The 21619-nt window shown below is 36.9% G+C and overlaps 1 protein-coding gene across 1 annotated transcript in view; it reads right to left on the bottom strand.

Annotated features, from left to right (window-relative positions):
- Positions 1 to 6004: 6004 nt before the first annotated feature.
- The window catches only part of ETNK1 (ethanolamine kinase 1), a 67406-nt gene continuing 51791 nt past the window's right edge, over positions 6005 to 21619 (bottom strand). Inside the window, exons 7-8 of the mRNA XM_004699977.3 lie at positions 12226 to 12299; positions 6005 to 11845 (exon numbers count right to left, since the gene is read on the bottom strand). Of these exons, the coding sequence (XP_004700034.1) occupies positions 11773 to 11845; positions 12226 to 12299 (147 nt within the window). The 3' untranslated portion in view covers positions 6005 to 11772. The remainder of the gene's footprint in view (positions 11846 to 12225; positions 12300 to 21619) is intronic.

Here is a 21619-nt window from a genome sequence, read left to right as displayed (position 1 = left end):
GCAGATTCAATGCCATCTTTTGAAATAAATTCTTCTGGGGAGAGGGGCAGGTGTCCACTTAGTATTTGGGGTTTACACAATTGATGTATGTATGCATTGTGATAAGAGTTGTATGAGCCCCTAATAAAATGATTAAATAAATAAATAAATAGATAGATAAGATCCAAAAAAGAGAGAAGTTGAAATTGTCCTAGGTGATAAGGAAGTTGGATTGTTCTGGGTTTGCAATAAGAACAGAGGCGGGATGCTCCCAAGCTTATGTAAAGTTCAGCTTAACCAAATGTTCTGTTCTGTACCCTGCAGCTTTTTAGAAAAAGCACAGCTTTAGCAGATAGTTGCCTTTTCTAGTTCTTCAGCGTTAACTATACAATAAAAGGGGGGGGAGGGGGATTGTAGCGTCCCTGAGTTTTAACTGAAGCGTATTGGTGACTCTCTGGGCTGCTTGGAGACACTGTGTCCTTATGACGTTCTCCCAATTCCGAGATGCAATGAGTAAACTGAGAACATAGCTGCCTTTTTAAAGATAAGATTCGTGCCAAGGAATTGTTTGTGCTTACAGCAACTTTATCACGGTGTTGTTGTTACACTGTGCGCGGTATGCACCCGTGCCGCATTATATATAAAGCTGTACTTTGGAAACAAAATGTGCCTTTGGAACATCAGCCCCCTGGCCATGCTTGTTGTTCAGGTCGTCACTGCAGGTTCATGCCACTGGCCGGCAACACTGCTTGATGTGATTAAACTGTAGAACGATATCTGTATCGACTCCCAGTAAAATGGTTTTTAAAGAAAACACACACTATGATGTTGCAGCAACATCTTTAAAATACTGGAGGAGGATCCAAGATGGCAGACTGGGCCGATACACTAATCGGACCCTCTACAACAAACTAGAGAAACCAAATGAAGCGGACGTAGGTGGCAGTCCTGGGGCCCACATTTTCAAAGGAAAAGTACATCTATTATAAATGAGAAAATTACGACGGTAAAAAGGCACAGTGGCACTCCACTTGCCTAGGACTACACCAGCACCCACCCGTGGTGGGGGACGAGACTGTGCCTTCCCCTCCCTCTTACCTTGCACGATTGCAAGGTAATGGTTTGGCCTTTCCTCTTTCCTTCCTCCCCCCAGTGCGTGCAGTTAGCAGCGCCCCTCCCGCCCCTCCCCAGTAGATGGCTCTTCCTGCCGAGCCAGGGCTGCATTCCTCTCTAGCCTTGTTTGGCAGCTACAACTTCGTCAGTATGTACTGCTGTTTTTGAATAATTTTTCTTAGTTCTTCTCTCCTTCTCCCCCATGTTCGCCTTCCCCACCCCACCTTTTTGATCCCCTAGAATGGGTGTCCACTTCCTCACTTCGCTTTCAGGAACACCCACCCCCAACCCCTCTGGATGGTGTTGTGCCCTCTTGTAGAGTAAGCTTCTTGTTCATGCTGCAGCTCGTGGGTGGTTAAAACTTGCGTCTGTTTTTTGTTGTTTTTTTCTTTAGTGCTTTTTTTTTTTTTTTTTTGCTTTCAGTTATTTCCTCTCCCACCCTGTATTTTAGTTGTTTGGTGACTCATGAGTATCAGAGAACTTTTCCAATGGCTGATATTTCTAGTTTGCCAGGTCTTTCTTATGAGGCACCACTGGGCGGGCCTGAACTGCTAACCTTTCAATTAGTGCAGCAGAAGAGGTCAGCCTTTGCACATCCCAGGAACTCAAACCCATGCATATTTCAAATAAGTAACATAACCACTTTTTTTTTTAATGCAAGCAATTTGAACTCAAAACTGCAAAGGAATCGTGAACTCTACATGGTTTCAGTGTAGCAGGCATTGCAATTTTCAAACAATTCTATGTGCACTTCTGGAGTGAACAAATAAATGCCAAAGCCACGATTCTAACTTCGGAAAATGGGAGAGACAAATATGAAATGAAGGTGACAAGGAACAACGCTGATAATTTGAATTAGAAATTAGATGATTTGCTATGAATTCACATTTCCTACTAATGTATAAACAAGAGGGCCTAGAGCTAGTGGTATCACAGGAGTAATGAGCATCGGAGTGTCTAGATCTTGGTTTCTAAATACCACTTCTATCTAAAAGGAATCAAACCTCTTGGAGAAATGATTGACACCAGCTTAAGACAGTCAGAAAGTACAAGACTACAATGTCTTGTTTGCTAGAAAGTAAGGAAATGTAAAAAAAAGAAAAAACATTGGCAGCATATCAAAATGATGCTTGAACCAACTTTGACAGGACAAAATTTCAGACAATTGTGACATGAATATAAATGAGTAGATTATGAACCACTGGATAAAAAAAATCTGTTTTTTAAACAATAGATGGCAGTTGGATGGATAGATATGTGAGGGTAATTTCCTTAATTTCCAATTGTCTGTGTCTGACAATTGTTAAGCTATGTGGTGTTTATAGTGAAAATATCATTTTGCAATCAACATATTTTCAAGAAATATGTATGCATTACTAAAAAAGATGTCAAAGGATATTTGAAAGAGCAAAATACGAAGATGATCTTAAAGTGCCCCCAACAGATTGCTTATAATTTACTAGTAGAAAAGTCTTATTCCTACAGTGTAGACAGAATACTTTCACAAGGTGATCAAAATCACTGTCTCTTATCACCAACCCCCATTGCTGGTGTAGTGTTTAGTCACTTGAGTTTGATCTGTACAACCCAAGTAATTCATGTATATGTGGTTCATAGCCAGCTTATACTTCTATATTCTTTTCTCAACTGTTCTAAATTCTATACTATTGGCAAATTAATGACACTATCAACAGAATTACCTTATGCCCCAGAGTAATGATTGACAATGCTTTCTAACATAAAATAACAATGATGTCTCTCCAGAGGCATATATGAACTATAGATAAAATTTGGTCTCACATTTAATTCTAGCCCCAATCTAAGAGTAATTAATTCTTATGACATGGTCCTAACTCGATACTTGCCCTCATGAAGAGATCACTGAAGATATGAGTACTGTAGTGAAGAGTGGTAAAGAAAGTAGATGGTACCCAGCTATCAGAAAGAATAGACTGGGGTCAAATGCTTGCCTTCAAACAACCAGCCATCTGAGGTGTCAACTAAGTCTACATGGAAGCAGCACTGGAGCCTGTGTGATCCAAGGATTGTAAATAATTAAACCTAAATCTGAAAGAGGGAAAGTTGCAGATTGCAGAGTTATGGATGACAATGGAAGCCTAAAGTCCATTTGCAGAGTCCACACATATAAGCCTGCAGTGAATCCCCTTGAACATAGACCAGGGGGTGAACAGCCTGGGTATCACACAGAATGCACTCGAATGGAAAGTGGGATATGGCAGATACGTTAACATTGGATTTCCCTTTTAAGCTTTTTTTTTTTTTTAATCCAAGTAACTTTTATGAGAAAGGGAAGTTTCCGGTATTACAGTCTCAAAAGGACACACTATTTCTGAAAAACATTCAGGGCCACATGGTGGAACGTGGGAAAGTTCGCGGCTGAAAATATAGGCAAGTCGGGGAGCTGGAAAGCACGTGGGAGGAATACCGGAACAGGAGCACGGAATCAACATGTGGAGCCAGGAGCAGAATATCCCGAGTGAGCGGATCGGGAGCGGGCACTCACGTGCCCACACAAGGGAGGAAACTCACCTTCTCCTCGCAGCGCCCACCTCAACGGGAGAAGAGCGTGCAGAGCTGCCGGCCTGCCCCTCGCCAGCTTTAATCCCCACTGGCCCCGAGGCGTTGTTGAGGGGATTGGCCAACATTATGGGCTGAGTTTAAACGCACCTGTGTGATGTCATGTGCCTAGCGCTGTGTGGGGTCCCAGGTTTAGCTTCACCTGTGCCTAGGTGACCTTAGTCTGTGCAGGCTCAGGTTTAGTGGCCAAGTTCAGGCGCACCTGCGTGACCTCATGTCACTGGTGCCTAGTATTGTGTGAGACCCAAGTGTACCTCCCATCTGGGCCTAGGTGACTGCGGTTTGCGCATGCTCCGTTCTGGATTTTCCCATAGGCGTCTCATTAGTGTGCCCGACTCCTTTCCAACCCCCTCACTGTGGCATGGATAGCCAGTCCTCATTCAGGGTTGGCATTTGGTGGAGACAACCCCCCTTTGTCCCTAATCTAGCAACCTGTCATTTCCCCTTTAAGGCGTATGGGCCCAAATCTTGGGGGACACTCGGTGCAGTCTCTGGCTACTTTCTGGACACGAAATGGGGCTTCGGGTCCACACCCTTCCCGCTCTCTTGGTCTTGGAGGGCTGTCATCTACTTAGGGGCCCATGGTGTTTGGGGTTGAGGTGGTCCAGGCAGTGGTGATTCTGGGGATGGCGAACTTGGCTCAATGTCGAGTCATCAGACGACGTCTGTGTAGTTATCTTGCTCCATTTGCTCTGAGTTGGAAGGAGCTGGTTCCAACGGCTTCCACAGACACCCCCAACCCCACCCCACACCCGTGAATGGCGGATACCCGCGCTTTCCTGGAACTTTGTGACTGTTGGCAGGAGAATTACTGGGACTGGGCCTTTCCTTTCCAGACTGGCTGGAACTGGGAGACCTGTCCTCCTCTCAGTTTTATAAGAACCTTTCCGGGAAGGTTTGCTTCTCTGGTGCCTGGACAAGCCCATATCGATGGAAGGCCTCTGGGCATTGGGCTACTTACTCTTAAGGCATATCGCTGTGTTGACACTTACGCATCTACAGCTGGCTCTGTTCCAAGGAAAGGTCACCCAGATAAAACTTCATAGGGGCTTAACACGTAGGGTGCTGCGGTGGCAATTCTGAGACGTACAAAGCTATTGGCAGTGCATTGCATCTTTTCAGTTAATCTGAGTCTCTTGTGTCAGTTTGCTACGGGTTAAAGTGTTGGTTAATTCTACTTGTCCTGAGGACCTTTTAACCCATTTTAAAATAGTCCTATTTTACTATATTCTTTCTTTTTGATCGAGGGTTTTCTCTATTTCATTTTGTTATTCTTTTCAGTTTTTTTAGTATATGAAATTCAGGATAGGTGAATCTGGAGACACAGTATTAGATATGGAGAACTGGGTTAATGGTTTCTTGGGGGTATGAAATAGAAAGTTGGAGGAAAATGGGGAACGAAAACAAGGACTACAAGAAGAAAAATGTTCTAAAATTGATTGTGGTGATAATTGTACAAATCTTCCCAATATGATCGAACTATTGAGTTGTATCTATGTGGATTATGTCCCAATAAAATTGTTTTTTAGAAAGTCATTACCTCCAATGGGGTTCTTCAGATCCTAAGATGGGCAGCATACTTTTGGAATTTTTTGGTTAGGATTATATAACTTCAATCTAAACACTGGAAAACCTCAGACAAACCCAAATTTTAAAACATTCTATAAATTACACACACAATTTTGGTTATGAACTGATCTTCATGCTAGACAACATCTAAAGGAAGAGATTTTTTATTTTCCATTATTTTGTAGTATTTATCTTTGTATCTTCACTATCTACACAATATCTGACATTGAGCTTAATAAACTTTGCTTTATTAAATACCCTCCTTGTTAGATTAGGCACATTCATGTCAAAGTGGTTCAAACATTGGGTCGCTAACCATAAGGTCGGCATTTCAAACCCACCAGCTGCTGTGTGTGAGAAAGATGTGGCTCTTTCGGTTCCCGTAAGCTGTACAGCCTTGCAAACTCAATGGGATAGTGCTGTCTTACGGGGTTGCTGTTGGACTTAAACGGTGGTGAATTTCATTTTTTGGTGGTTAAACAGACACTAAGTCCCAGATAATGTCTTCATTCCTTTCCTATCTGCAGCTCCAAGTACAGAGAAGGCACAAATTTAGTAATGAGAATAATAATTCTTAAAATTAGGTAAATAGAATTTGTTCCTAAGTTAAATATTACTCTTTATTCTCATTTCAAACACATTTCCACAAGTATTTTTTCAAAACTATTTTAAAAGCTTTCCCCCCATATTCTACAAAAAGAAAATTTCAGAAATAAGTTGAAGTGACAAAAAATTGTAGATACACTAGAGTTAGAACCCAACTTTATTGTTACAGCCAATTTTTATTTACAGAATATAAACTTCTTCAAAATGATACATTCCCTTCAATTTAATCGATGATAAAAGGCCTTATTAAACAGAAATAAAGCCTACGCTTCACTTATATAAACAGAAATATAAACAGTGTCATTAAAAGTTTGTGAGCATTCACCTAAAACACAAGGAAATGTTCCCCAAAAGAGTTTACAAACATAGAGCAAACATGTATTTTCAATGAAGCAGTTAGGTGAATGAGGTTTTTAAGTCTTCTTCACAAACAACCCCATTTTGTCCACAAATTTTAATTAAATTAACAGTAGTAAAAATTAGAAACATGAAAATGGGCAACAAAAAACAGGAAGTATCTTCATTACCAAACAGATTAACAAGTTCTCAGACACCCAGATACTTTCTGAGCACATCAAAACACCTACATCAAAAGTTGCATTCATTTGAGAGGTATCAATACATTTTCAGTGCTGAGACTATTTGTAGCACTTACAGTATTTACAAAGCAGCATTATACTACTATGGTTCACATTTGATAACACAAATTTAAGCTTTATGCAACAATTGCCCAATACAACATACTGTTAATGCAATGGGTTGGTGTGGGCTTTTTCTACTGAAACTGAGTAAAAAATTATAATTTAAGTATATGGAGTAATGCCACATCTTTTTCTTGAAAATAACAGTATATTTTGAAAGTCAATTACTTCATATATCATGTAAACTGACCTAGTTGTACAAAGGTTCCTAAATTACAGAGCAGCCAAAAATTTCCTCTTTGCAGTGTCCATCAACTTGAGTTTTTAGTACACAGATAAGTACATGAAACCACTTCAGATTACTGGATAGTAAGAATTTCAGTGTGTCCCTACCTACATTTAAGTAGTAGCAGCACACAACCACAATTACGGCAACTATACACTGTCATCTTCTCCACAGCTTCATGGAGGTCTTTTTTTAGTTCACAAAAGTTAATTTACAATGGATACCACAGAATCGGCAGAAATCCATTTATGAAAAAATTTTATATCTCTAGTTAACAGGACATCTACAATTCAAATCAGTTGGCTTTGCCTTATTTTTCTTCAACATTAACTAGTTCAAATACAATATATAATGCTGTCAGTTTTGACAAACGTTTTATCAGTAATTTAGCAAATAATTGATGATTTTCATAATACACATTAATGGAGAAGATGTAAACATAAGGAAGTGTAAATTTATTTTAGGGTTTGGTTGTTTTTTTTTCTTACCTGGAAAAAGCTATACATTCAGATTGAACTCAGGTAAAATGTTATCTTAACTCTGAAAGTTTATAGTAGTTCAGTAGGTACACTACAAAAAGTACAGGAAAGAAGAAGAAACAGATTTCAAGACAAAAACCGACTAACAACTTGAATTGTGGATCTCTCAAACATAAAAGTGTGATTTCTAATAGCATTGTCATTTTATTTATTGAAATAGTCCAAATCTCCGGAAAATGTTTAATCTATCCATCTAAAATTATGATCCAAAGTAATATGTGGCGAAAAATCTGTTCAGAAAAATCTAAGCGAGGCTGTACGGTTCTTATTAATTTCAGTTTTCAAGTGCATGGCATTAGAACAAAAACGTTGCCAGATTTCATTTTTCAACATACCATTAACTTCAGAAAAAAGATGTACCAATATTCCACTTGTAACACAAACCACAGTATTTTGTTTGATAGTTAAACATTTATAAAGGCAGCTTCAAAGATGGGGGGAAATTCCTTTAAAATAGCTGATACACTTTTCTGTCCAAAGACATTAAATCCAAGACATAACACTGTAATCACATTAATGGTATGTGATGGGGATGATAGGGGAGGTGCAATATAACAAATGTCTTCTTAATAAATTTAAAAAGCAAATGTGTAAATTAGTTACTCTATGACTAAGTTTCCAGTCAAAGGACATTCTATGATCTCATGATGAGAAGAAGAGGCAGTCAAAGCGAATCAAGTTTTAAATACCGGAAAGCTGCTTTACAGCAGACTTAATTCTTTTTCCTCTGTGCATTTGCCTTTTTTTCTGTAAATTAGTACAAGTTGTTGCCATTGAAAAGCCTCCTCATTGCATAAAGCATTTTTAGGTTTTTCTATTAACCGAATGACCAATATTAAAAGCTTAAATCTCTAACACTTTGGGATACAGTACAAAATGCTATTAAAAGAAATTTAAAGCAGAAAATCAAGCTATTAGATAATATTCTAATTTATATTACAAAACTAAGGAATTCATAGAATGTTACAGGTTTATATATGATCTAAAAAGAAATGTTCATAATTTAAGAAGTAGAGTTTCTAACTTCTAATTAAGAGTATTTAAGGGGGAAAAATTCATGAAATCTGAAATGTTTGTTAATTTATACTTACGAACATAAAATTAAGCTAAAAACAAATGGTTTTTAATTCAACTAAAATGAAAATGGTTGCCCATTAAGAGATTACTTGTATCTTTTGTCTTTCTAATTTTCATAATGAACAACTCCATTTAGAGAAGACAACTAAAATACACTTAAGGTGAACTATTATTTATAAGTTAAACTATAACTTATCCTACCTTGTGTGTGCATGGAATTTAGAGCCAGGTTTAAATATAAAATTTAAGGTTTGACATTTGTTTTTTATTTATTTAAAATAACTTTTAACAAAACTAGAAATAGGAAAAGATAATACTTCAATTGTCAATCATTAAATTACATTTTAAATTTGTTTTACCTTAGAATCATAACTCTTAAGAATGGAGCTCTATTAATGTAACAGTATATTAATTCGCTATTTTTGAAGGGACCTAAGCTCACAAATACTAATGGCCAACTGAAGAACTGGAAAAAGTTGTTATTATTAGGCACTGAGAGGTTAACAGATAAGTGCTGACATCTACACAAAAATTGATAAACCCTATTTCCCAGTTTCTTTATTATTCCACTGGGCAGCCAAAACTGTTGGCTATTTCCAGTCCAAAACCAAAGAGCATTTCCTTGCAAAAGCAAAACAAAACAAAAACACAACCTCATATGCAAGATACAATGCACACTAATTTACAAGTTTTTATTTACACTGTTTTATATACACTCTAGGCAGACACAGTTGAGTTTTGTGCTCATATTGATCTCAGATGACCATGTGACCAGTATGACTTATGACCACATCTTGATTTTCAGAATGTGGAAGTAGCATAGGATTAGAATTAGGGCAGGAGGGTGGGGGGAGCAATTAGATATCACTGGTCAAGTAAGATCATACAAGTATGTAAAGAAAAAGAGGGATGGGGCATTAAATTCTGCTTGTTATAGCATCCAGGCCACTATGGTCTACTGGCTAACATTGAATATACATGGATGCCACTTCTCTATTAATATTTACAAAATGGGCTTACTACCAATTGAGTTATTAGGTAAGGCATTTAAGTTCCTCAGCTTAATGTAAAAAGGCAACAGACATCTCAGCAAGCCACAAAACAAATTTTAGGAGACCGTTTTGAGATTGTTGAGATTTACCTTCCTTTAAAATCTCTCAAATGGGCAATAGAAAGGGAAGCAATTTTGAGCCCCTATTACTAGCCTGCACCATCATCCCCAAAGCCGATTCAGAAGTATCAAAACACTTAAAACCTTGCCAAAGTGTGGAGGCAAAATACTAAAAAGCTCACTTCATATCTTCATATCACGTCAGCCCCACTGTAGACTCCTGGGGCTGAAGTAGGCCCATATTCCCCATTACAGTCACCTCGATACAAATCACTCTGAAGTTGCTTTCACACAGTGTCACAGCTAGAAACTCTGCACAGTCTACTAGCATTGGCTCAGTGAATCTCGATTCAAAATAGTTTGAAGTAAGATTATGGAGGAAGATAAACTATCTTCTTTGTTCCCATAATACTCCATTACTTATATATACTGTTACATTTCAAGAAATAAAAAAATTCAAGAGTATGTTATATCTTCTACGAACATATTCCAACCATAAATGAAAATTACATCAAAATCAGTATTTAACATTCACCTTCACATTAAAAAAGCTATTAATTGTTAAATTGGTTCTATCTGCTTAGTCAACTGGACAAAATTCTACTGATCCTATAGAAATAGTTTAAAAAACAAAAGTGAACATTTATAACATTGGGGAGGTAGAAAACAAACCATGGTCAAACACTGTTATAGATACAAACAGACTTAACGTTTGTATTTCCTAACTAGAATTTACCATTTTAAAACAGCCTTTAAGTGTTTCTACTTATTAGCTTTAAACATCTTGAAATAATCTAAGTGTCTTAAAGCATTTGTTTGAGGATATGATAATTCATTTGAAATAATCCATCACACTCCCCATAAGATTTCTCAGAGGATAAATTTGTAGTTGCATATTTTGAATATGCAGATCCATTCAGCCAACTTTGTACATGGGCACTTATGTGACCAAAGGGCAAAGTTTGTCCGATTAACTTTTAAAGTAAAATTACCATGACTGCTCAATCCCACACAATAAGCTTCAAAACTTGAAGCCTATGTATCCATCCCAAATATCCAAGTTCCTTCCATGTAATTGCCTAACTCCAAACAAAATTTAAAATACACTTAAATTAAAACAAGACAAAACAAAACAAAAATCCTCCTAGCAGGAGGATTTCTGCTTAGTTCACATTTTAGTATGTCAGACTTTATAAGTGTATAAGATCAGTGTCCTAAATGTTCTTTGATTGCTCCTTTAACAACTTCAACATATCACAGGTACCAAGCAATCATTTACTATTCATCTAAAGACATGGGATCAAACTGAAACAAATACAAGGAATGAAATTGGAAAGGAAACAAGAATTGAATTTTTTCTTCTTCAGAAATTACAACTGTTGTACTAGCTATTTGTTTAAAATAAAATATAAAAGATCTCAAGAAAAGCAGAATGTTGGTTAGAAACAATTTGGTGTGATAAAATTTAAAAAACAAAAACTAATACTTTAGATGATCATATTTAGCATATGAAAATATTACTTGAAACAAATTGTAGTAACATTGAATCGTTATAGCTATTCTAGGATTATATGATTGATACACATTAATATTTCTGATGCCAAACTATGCAGGGAGAGAATTTACTTATAAGACAACCAAAAAGAAATAGTTTCCAATACTTAATGCAAAAAGATGAAGCATCAACATAGATGAACTTATCTGACCCTCCTAAACTGGTATCTTTATATGAACAGCCAAAAGTTATCTACACCAGTAAATGCCATTTCAAGTGTAAATGATTCATTTTACTCACAGTGCAACAATTTTGATGTTGACACTGAATATCTAAACTGTTTACTAAAGTTGATCATATTAAAGTAAAACTTAAAAGAAAAAATTATTATTGGTACTCTACAGCATTTACACTGCTTATACTCAATAGATGAAAATGGCCACAGAATGTTGAGTTTATAATAAACAAATTCACATGTAACATATATTAGTTTTACAAGAAAGGATGAAATTGACATCTTTATAGCTTTTTGTAGATTTAACAAATTTCTGGTCTACTACATACTGACAGCGGTGGGTATGTTTCTTGACATCATTCAGTCTATTTAAAAAGTAGATTGGTTGTTGAAAGGCATAATTTATAAAGCAAGATAACCAAATTAAGTAACAGAATTGTAACAAATATTGGCTTTACAGAGTTTCTTTAAGAAAAGATCCATTAGGATTGCTCAAATGTTTGAGAATAATTAAATCTCCTTTTTACTCGGGCACTTTTAATGCAGTAACCTCGGGCTTCATTTTGAAGTACTGGTTGAAACGAACAATTGCATATCTAGTGAGAAAAATGAACAAAAAAATTAGTCAGAACTGAAAATTGAATCTCTCCTTTATTCTCCACTCTTCCAACTAAACTATTGTTTTTAAGTTGTAAGATTTTAAAGGACTTATGTTTAGTTTATTGCTCCACCTACTGGATACTTTTTCTAATACAGAGAACATTTAGATTTCTTGATAGCCCAACTAGGAGCCTGGGTGGTGTAGTGGTCAATAGGAGTCGATGCCAGTGAGTTTGATTTTTGAGTTACAGCCCAAATATTTGCACACTTTATATATTTAACTGGCAAAATCAAGTGCAATGTTTCATATAAATTATCAATGCTAATCCAAATTAATAAAGGCAAATGTAATGCATACTATAAAATTAGAACTTACCCAAGAAAATCAAATTCAATAGTAGAGTATTTGGCTTGAATCAAAGCCCACAATCCCCAAAAGAAGTGAGATGCCTAAAAAAAAAAGCCAAAAACATGGGATGGGGTGGGTAGAGGGAATGATTCAAGAGTCAGTATAAGGCAATTCTTTGCATATAAACATCAAATTGTGAAAGGTAACACTTTTTATCTACTCCATAAGTATTTTTCTTTTTCACTGCCTTTATTATATGCAATAAGTAAAATATAGAAAATATTTAAGTGTATGTTTATCTCGATGACTATATATCAATTGTGCCCACAACAGAAGAGAAAAATTATAATTAAATAAAATTAAAATATATAATTATTACTTTATATACAAGTTTTATATCAAAATTGATAGAAAAGTATTTTACAACAATCGATTAACAATCATTTCTGTTTTTATCAAAGGTCTATATCTATTGACATAAAAATATAAGCGAAACTGAAAATATAAATTTCAGAAAAATTAAGTATATTTAAAGGTGACGGTCAAAAGATGGCATACATCTGAGAAACATTTTTTTACTGACTTTATTCAGCATAATCAACCACAACACAAAGGAAATAGCGCTTTATTTAAGCTCTTTCACTAAAGAGAAAAACAAAATGTCCAAGTAGTTGAGAAATAAAAAATAAAAAATACTTTTCCATTTTTTACAGCTACACATGATTAAATTTTTACATTTTGATGAGATTAATAAAATTTCACTTCTATGAAACACTGTAATTAGAGAAAAGCATTCGTAAAGACAAGATTCTTATTTCAGCTAAACTCACTCTATTACTGTAGTAACAAAAAAGATCTCTTACAAAAACTATTCAACAACTTAAAAATAAAACTTGAAACTTAAATTTTAGGTGAAGCATGCAAGTGTATCATTTTAAAAGAATTTTCATTTTTACTGTGAGGCATAGGAATTCAAGTCAGCCTTTACCACTAAGTCACTTTACAACCTTTAATAGTCATAAACTCTCAGTCTCAGACTCATCACTTAGTGCATGGAAGCAACATTTTGCCATTCTGTATTCCACATGATTCTTTAAAAGATTAATGAAAATGATATATGTTTCAAAAAAGTTTTATACAATAAACATCATAAACAAAATGTATATTATTACTAGTGTACTTTGTTTAATTCTTACTTAAAAAAAAAACCTAATAAATATGCATATAAAGATAGTCAAAAAATATTACTACTACAGCTCCAAATCATACTTTTTCTAAACAAAGCATGTGTAAACACTTCTGAGTGATCAGTGAAGAATGCAGACAAGTTCTATCAATAATACTTTGGTCTCATTAGTGTCTTCCAAAAAACCAAAAAAAGGGTACAATTAAACCAGCACCTTCTGAAAGGATCTGCTAGGCAAGTGGATTGAAGACAGGGAGGAATCAGCTCCTACTGCATTCCCAAGGGGTATTATCTTGATATATTTTCTTAAAGGGCACAGGACCAGGGCCTTAAAAGGACACAGGATTGTGGGGCTTAATAGAAAGGCATCTTCAGAAAATTCAACATTGCCCTAAGGAGGGTGGGGGGCAGGAAAGTTGTACCAAAAGTCCTCCTCTTACTCAGGAAAGGAAGTGGGGTGCCCACAAACTCAGGGACAAGAGAACAAGTGATCCAAAATCAACGGCGAGGAGGGCATAGGATGCCAGTGGGGCTTGATCAAGTGCAATATAGCCGAGAGGAATTACTAAAACCCGAATGAAGGCTGAACATGATAGTAGGACAGGAAGAAAGTAAAAGGAAATAGAGGAAAGAACTAGGAGGCAAAGGACATTTATAGAGGTCTAAATACAGATACATACATATGTAAATATATTTATATATAACCACAGGGAAATAAATCTATGTACATGTATTTATATGTTAAGTATTAAGGAAGCAGATGGACATTGGGCCTCTACTCAAGTACAACCTCAATGCAAGAACACTTTGTTCTAATAACCCAGCATTCTGTGATGCTTACCTTCCCTGATATGATTGCTGAAGACAAAGTGGGTGCATATGCAAATGTGATAAAGAAAGCTGATGGTGCCCAGCTATCAAAAATTATAGCGTCTGGAGTCTTAAAGGCATGAATATAAACAAGCAGCCATCTAGCTGAAAAGCAACAAAGACCACATGGAAGAAGCACACCAGCCTGCGTGAATATGAGGTGTCGATGGGATCAGGTATCAGGCATCTAAGACCCAGAACAAAAAATTATGTCAATGTGAATGAGGGGGTAGGGCAGAGTGAAGACCCAAAGCCCATCCGTAGACAAATGGACTTCCCCTCAAAGAAGGTTGATAGGAAGAGACGAGCCAGTCAGGCTGCAGTATAGCACCAATGAAACAAAACTTTCCTCTAGTTCTTGAACGCTTCTACTCCCTCCTATCATGACCCCAATTCTACCTTACAAATGCAGCTAGACCAGAGCACGTACAGATAGATACACGTACTGGTACAGATCCGAGCTTGAAACACACAGAATCCAGGACAGATAAACCCCTCAGGACCAATAACGAGTAGCAATACCAGGAGGGTAAGGGGAAGGTAGGGGGAAAAGGGAGAACCAATCATGACTGACATATAACCCGGACGAGCAACAGAAAAGTGGGTAAAGGGAGACATCAGTAGGTATAGGACATGAAAAAAATAGTAATTTATAAATTACTCAAGAGTTCACGATGAGGGAGGGTAGGGGAGGGGGGAAAATTACCTGATACCAAGGGCTCAAGTAGAAAGAAAATGTTTTGAAAGGGATAATGGCTAGATGAATGTATGCATTGTGATAAGAGTTGTACGAGACCCCAATAAAACGATTAAAAAATAATAAAATATCGGCACGAGAGATAAAAATAACAACAATGTACAATCTATCGGGGTTATGAGAGTGCAGGGAGGAGAGCCTGGGGGCTGGGGGACTGGAAGAGCTGATACCAAGGGCTCAATAGAAAGTAAATGTCTAGAAAAGAATGAAGGCAACACATGGACAAACATGCCTGATTCAATTATGTATGGATTGTGGTAGAAGTGTACAAGCCGACTCTCTCACTGCCTCAACCTCACTCACTCAACTGTCTCACTGTCTCACCCTCACTCACTCACTCCCTGACTCACTCTCACTCACTCACTGACTCACTCTCACTCTTTCACTGTCTCACTCTCTCACTGCCTCACCCTCACTCACTCACTGTCTCACTCTCATTCACTCACTGTCTCACTCACTGTCTCACTCACTCTCACTCTCTCACTGTCTCACTCTCTCACTGCCTCACCCTCACTCAGTCTCACTGTCTCACCCTCATTCACTCACTGTCTCACTCACTCCCTGACTCACTCTCACTCACTCACTGTCTCACTCAAAAAAAAAAAAAGAAGAAGTGTACAAGCCCCCAATAAAATTATTTAAAATAATAACAATAAAATAAAATAACGTTCCTTTGGGGGCGGGGAAAGAGAAAATGGTGGCGGCAACATATGTACAAATGTGCTTGACAACAGGATGGATGGATTGTGATAACAGCTGTAAGAGCCCCCAATAAAATTATTTTTAAAAATCCCCCCCACCCTCACAACAATATAGCTGTTCGTTTCGTGAAGGTATTAAGAGCTGGCCTATGAGAATCTGAGAAACTTTATCTCATCCACCCTATAGTCCTGATCTTGCTCCGGAAAGTCTGAATTCTTTTCGTCCTCCAAACTCCAAGAACATTTCAAAGCAATATGATTTGGGTCCCTTAAGGATGCCAAACCTGCTATTATGAAGTGATATAAATCATATAAATCAAAAGAGCAGAAAGTTCTATGAGAAAAAGATAGAAATAATGCTTTAATTTTGTTTAATAAAAGGTTTCTATGATTTTGAAGCAATACTTTCGCCTTAGTCTGGTTGCAATCAGACATAAGTTTAGACAAGAAAAAATAAACTATTAAGTAAAGAGCTAAGCCTAACACGCACAAGAAATGTAACGTTTAAAAGAAACAACTCAAGTCAGAATGCAAAAAGTCATTATGTGACTTCAAGAATTTTAATTAACCTCTGGTGGTATTAGTTACATAGTGGGCTGCTAACCACAGGTCAGCAGTTTGAAACCACCAGTCACTCCACAGGAGAAAGACGAGGCCTTTTCTCCACTAACAAGTGAGTATTGGGAACTCACAAGATTGGGTCTGCTGTCCTTCGGGGTGGCTATGAGTAGGAACAGCCTTAGCCTTTAAAATCTTTAATTATAAGTAATAACAGAACTGACACCAAAAAACCAAGCCCACTGCCATGAGTCAAGTCTGACTCATAGTGCCGCCACACAGTTTCTGAGATTGCAAGTTATCTTTCTCATGTAAAGTAGCTGGTGTGTTTGAACCACTGACCTTTCAGTTAACATTCCAACACTTAGCTGATGATGCCAACAGAGTTCATGGTGACAAGTAACATATAAAAAATATCCAATAAAATTTTAGTTATTATTATATGAAATTAAAATGATAAAGATTTTCAAGTGGTATTCTTTCTACTGAAGAAAGTAGCTCATATTAAGAATGAATTATGAGATGAGATGACTTCCTTTTTTAAAAGTGCAAATCAATGCTTCTAAGGTCTGATCCAGGTTTAACCTCTTGAGAGGTTCTAAAGGCCCCAAACTATTTCATAATACTACTACTATGTCATTTACCTTTTGCACTTATGTTGACATCTGCATTGATACAAAAGCAATGGTGGATAAAATACTGGCATCTGAACGTAAGTCAAAGCAATGGAACCAAAGCACTATAGTAAAATCTGCAAAAGTCAGAATTTGTATAAGGCAGAAACCTGTCAGAAAAGGAAAACCCTAGTTTTTTTCACTAAAACAAGTATAGAAAGATGGTAAAACTGCATCACGTGAAAGAAGGAAAACACGCAATACCCATCAAGTGTTAGCTCTCACAGGTTTCAGAGCAGTGATACACTATTCAGCACATCCTCAGAGTAAAGACAGTCTCACTAAAGATAAGGCATTACACCTACCAATTTTATTAACTCTTGACCTTGCTGTTTTCATATTCTTTTGTTAAAATAATAAAACTTATTATTTTGTTATAAATAACAACTACACACAAAACACATAACTGTTGCATATATATCCCAAAGACTGTCTCAAAGTGACTAACCTGAGTTGAACTCAACACACATGATGGAACACCATTTTAACTAAAAGTAACAACTACATATGAATCAGATTTGGACGCTTGACATTTTCCCAATATAAAAAAAGAGACCATATCACTTCAATGAAAACAACTAACCATATTTGCTGCTGGTGATAAAATTTGAGCTTTCAACCAAAAACTAGAATTTCCAAGATTTGTATTTGAGACCATTAGCTTCAGCAGCTTCTCTATATACTTAAAATTTGGCTAATGATAATGGTGGTGGTATCAAAATATGCAATTTTTTATGCCATATAATGAAATATGATCACACTGGAAAATCTGGACTCAACAAATAAAAATTTGCTAGTTTAATGCATTTATATGTATGGCTAACAAGACTCAAAGTACAAGATAAACCAATGGATTTAAATATCGTCAAGACTAAAAAGTAAAATGGTATATTCAGATTGAAAGATACAACTAAACTTCACTAAACTACTACATGGTACAGTGCCAAAAAGTAATATATAATTATCAAAAAACAACAAAGTACTCTTGTCTTTTGCAACAACATAAACTTGTAAAACTTCATTTTCTTCACATATTTTGACTAAAACTATATGTTGTAGCAGATGAAATAAGAAGCAGATATTACAATTGAACTATATTCTATTATGTCAACTATTAAAGAAATGTATGAAAGTATAAAATAATACCATAGCTCTTACTAAACTGTATTATTGCAGTTGTTTCTATGGAAGTTATTTTTTCCATTTGAAACATGGGGATTTTATGTTAACATTAAAATAAGTTTATTAGAATTTTCTAAAATCTCTATCTAGTATGCCAGGAAAAAGATGAGGCTTTCTATTCCAGTCGAGTTAGTCTCAGAAACCTACAGGGACAGTTCTACCCTGTCCTATAGGGTTACTCTGAATCAAAATCAAGTCAATAACAGTGAGTTTGGTTTATTTAGTTTGCATATTTTAATGCGTTTTATTTTGAATATGATAAATATTGATATAGCCTAAATACACAAAAGCTCATAGAGGTCTTCAAACATCTTTAAGGGGGTAATGGGGCCAAAACATTTGAAAATCACCAGGCAAAATCATCTTGGCATATTTTAAATAACATAAAACTATCTACATGGTTTCTTTATCTCTTCTTACATTAAATTGGAGCCCTGGTGGCACTGCTGAGTAAATGTTGAGCTACTTACCGTAACGTACACCTTTTACAAAACCACAAACCACTCTGCAGGGGAAACTTGACGCTATCTACTCCGGCAAAGATTTCCTGCCTCAGAAACACCATAAAGCATAGCTCTGAGTCAGAATCAACTCCATGGCACAGGGTGTAACAAAACAGACTGTGAAATCGTGATCTTCTGGGCTTAGTATTAACATCAAAGATCAAAGCTCCTCTCACCATTTTCATGGAGTTAGTTAACTGTATTTCTCATTAATGAAATACTACAAATTAACTAAATAATTCTACACTGAAGAAAGCATAAATCCTCATACATATCTCATTTTGGAAGATCTTATTTCACCCTTTTATCGAGTGGAACATTTCCAAACAACTTACAAATGTATGTAAAAGAGAATGTCTTACAAGACATCCATTCATCACTTACATTCTCAAAAAGGCTAGAGAAGAATATTTAATGCTAAATAAAATCATAATGTGATGGCATGACTTACTGCCACTATTTCTTTCAGATTTGGATATTATGGGTAAGTTCCTTTTTATCAAGGGGATTTTAATTTCCAGGCTACTCACCCCACTTGCAAAGAAAAACTAAAAGCTTGATGGTGGGCAAATAAAAAAAGTAAACATTCACTCTATCTTCTGAAAAACCTCTGTATAACCCCAAAGTTGTATTTAGAAAATCCTTTGCATAGCTGCAAAACACTCCTCATGGTTCAAAAACCTGGTAAGTATACTATTTAGGTTTATAAAACAAATACATAGTATTCTCTGACATATCAACATTAATTATAAAAAAGTAAAATATTTTTTATTCTGTAGTATAGTGAATAATAGTATAGTGAATACCAAGTGAAGCCTGCTAAACTTTAGATATTGGATCATGTCCTGAAAAGTAAGGATGTATTAACCATTTATGAAAGAATATCTCTAGGTTAACCATTCAGAGATACTCTGATCTTATGCACACTCATTATTTTTAACCCTTACCAATGCTGCTTTATAATGTATTTCTTTACTTGCTTCTTAAAGACAAATGATCATAGGAGGAGATGATCAATAGAGGAATAAATAATGTTTATACTATGTATATTCTTTATATGTACAAGGAACAAGAAGAATTTGCTAAGAGTAAGAGATACAAAGAGAACAGCATTCTAAGAGAGAACAAACAACATATGCAAAGTACATAGTCAAGGACATCACTCACGTCACAAAACAAGAAGGTAAATACGTTAGAGCAGAAATGTGAGGTAAGCAATATGAGACAGGAGACAGAATTTGTATAGTTACTATTATTTAGATTTCACTTTGTAGATTGTAAGAAGACATAAAGTAGGAAATCATATCAGCAGATTCTATTTATAAAGATCATATTATAATGTACAATATGAATTAAAGAGAAGAAAGAAAGTGGGGAGCTGAGGGCAAAGAGGAGCAAAGGCTAATAATGTAAGCAGGAAGTTAAAGCTTAACCAAAGGTCGCAGAATTGAGAATTAAACAGGAGGAGCTGGAATTGAGAACATTTTACGAACCAACAGTAACAGAACTTGGCAACAGGAAAAATGCTAAGGTTGAGGATAGGAAATACATGAAAGGAAATTTCCTGATTTGATACTTTAATTAAACCAAGATAGTGAAATAAAGAATATAGAATACCCCCATCCGCAGCAGCTGTGGCCTCTCCCAACCCATGCGGCGCGCCCACCCGTGGGGAAGGCAGCTGCCCCCACCAGTGTCCGGTGCCCCCAGCCTGTAGCAGTGGGGCTTTCTCTACTGTCACCCGGCACCCCATCCTGTGGCAACAGGATCCTCCCTTCATTTGCCCAGCAACCTCCACCCACAGCAATGAACCTTATCCTGTGGTAGACAGTGGTAGTGGGGCTTTTCCACCAGTGTCACTTGGCACCCCCTCCTGTGACAGTGGGGCCTCTCCCACCATTGTCCAGCACCCCCATGCACAAAGCTACACTTGCTGCCTGCAACCACCCCTCCCATATGTCCTGAGAGGCCTACGGGACCTGTCCTCCAAATAGAGAATCCCGGTTCCCTAAGGAGAGTAAAACACCCAATGGGATATAGAAGTAGTCAGATCCACCAGGGCAGTTGGCTATGGACAGCCTGCAGAAGCATTCCTACCAGTCTCAAAAAGAAAGCACCCAGGGGTCTTTGACTCCCTGGAAAATGGAACCAATGTCCTCCAAAATGACACATGGACAGCAACGCCCTATAATCTCACCAAAACACAGGAGAAACAAAACACATTGTCAGAGGAAGTCCTGAATCTAGTGACATGCACAGAACAAGCATACGATGAACTACCACAGAAAGAAATCTTCAGAATGCTGTTTAGAGCCGTACAGCAAGGGGAACAAAGCAGTGAAGTACCTGAGGAACTCCAAAAACAGACCACAGAATAGGTGGGCAGGGCATGGCTTTTCACCAAATCTGATTGGAAAACATTCAAAAGGGTCAGCAGGCAAACCAGAAACGCTTTATAGGCTCCTCCACCCACCCTTTTTTCTTTTTCTTTCCTTCATGTCTATTCATATAGCATAGGCAGGATAACCAATCCCAAGGAGAAAACTGGGCCAGCAGCTCAAGGAGGACATGAGAGAGGAGGTGGTGGGAGAAAGGGAGGGGGGCCAACAAACTCAGGGACAAGTGAACAACAAGAGACCTAAAATTGATAACAAGAAGGCGTAGAATGCTTGATGGGGTTTGATCAAGTGCAATGTAGCCGAGAGAAAGTACTGAGAATCAAATGAAGGTCAAATAGTGGGGCAGGAGGAAAGTAAAAAAAAAATACAGGAAAGAACCAGGAGGCAAAAGACATTTACAGTGAACCCTCGCCACTTCGCGCTTCGACTTCCACGGCTTCACTCTATCGCGGGTTTTTGCGTAACAGCACCCACTGCCTACACCTGCTCCTTCAGAAGAAAAAGACGGTGACCCACCTGTACAGTACATCCCTTAAGTCATTTCATAGGCTATTGATTACAGTATTTGTAAGAACTATGTATAATAATACT

Source organism: Echinops telfairi, unplaced genomic scaffold (genome assembly GCF_000313985.2).
Source record: "Echinops telfairi isolate 266 unplaced genomic scaffold, ASM31398v2 ScPeMD7_21;HRSCAF=78, whole genome shotgun sequence".
Classification (NCBI taxonomy): domain Eukaryota; kingdom Metazoa; phylum Chordata; class Mammalia; order Afrosoricida; family Tenrecidae; genus Echinops; species Echinops telfairi.
This window is presented reverse-complemented; position numbering and strand designations above follow the sequence as displayed.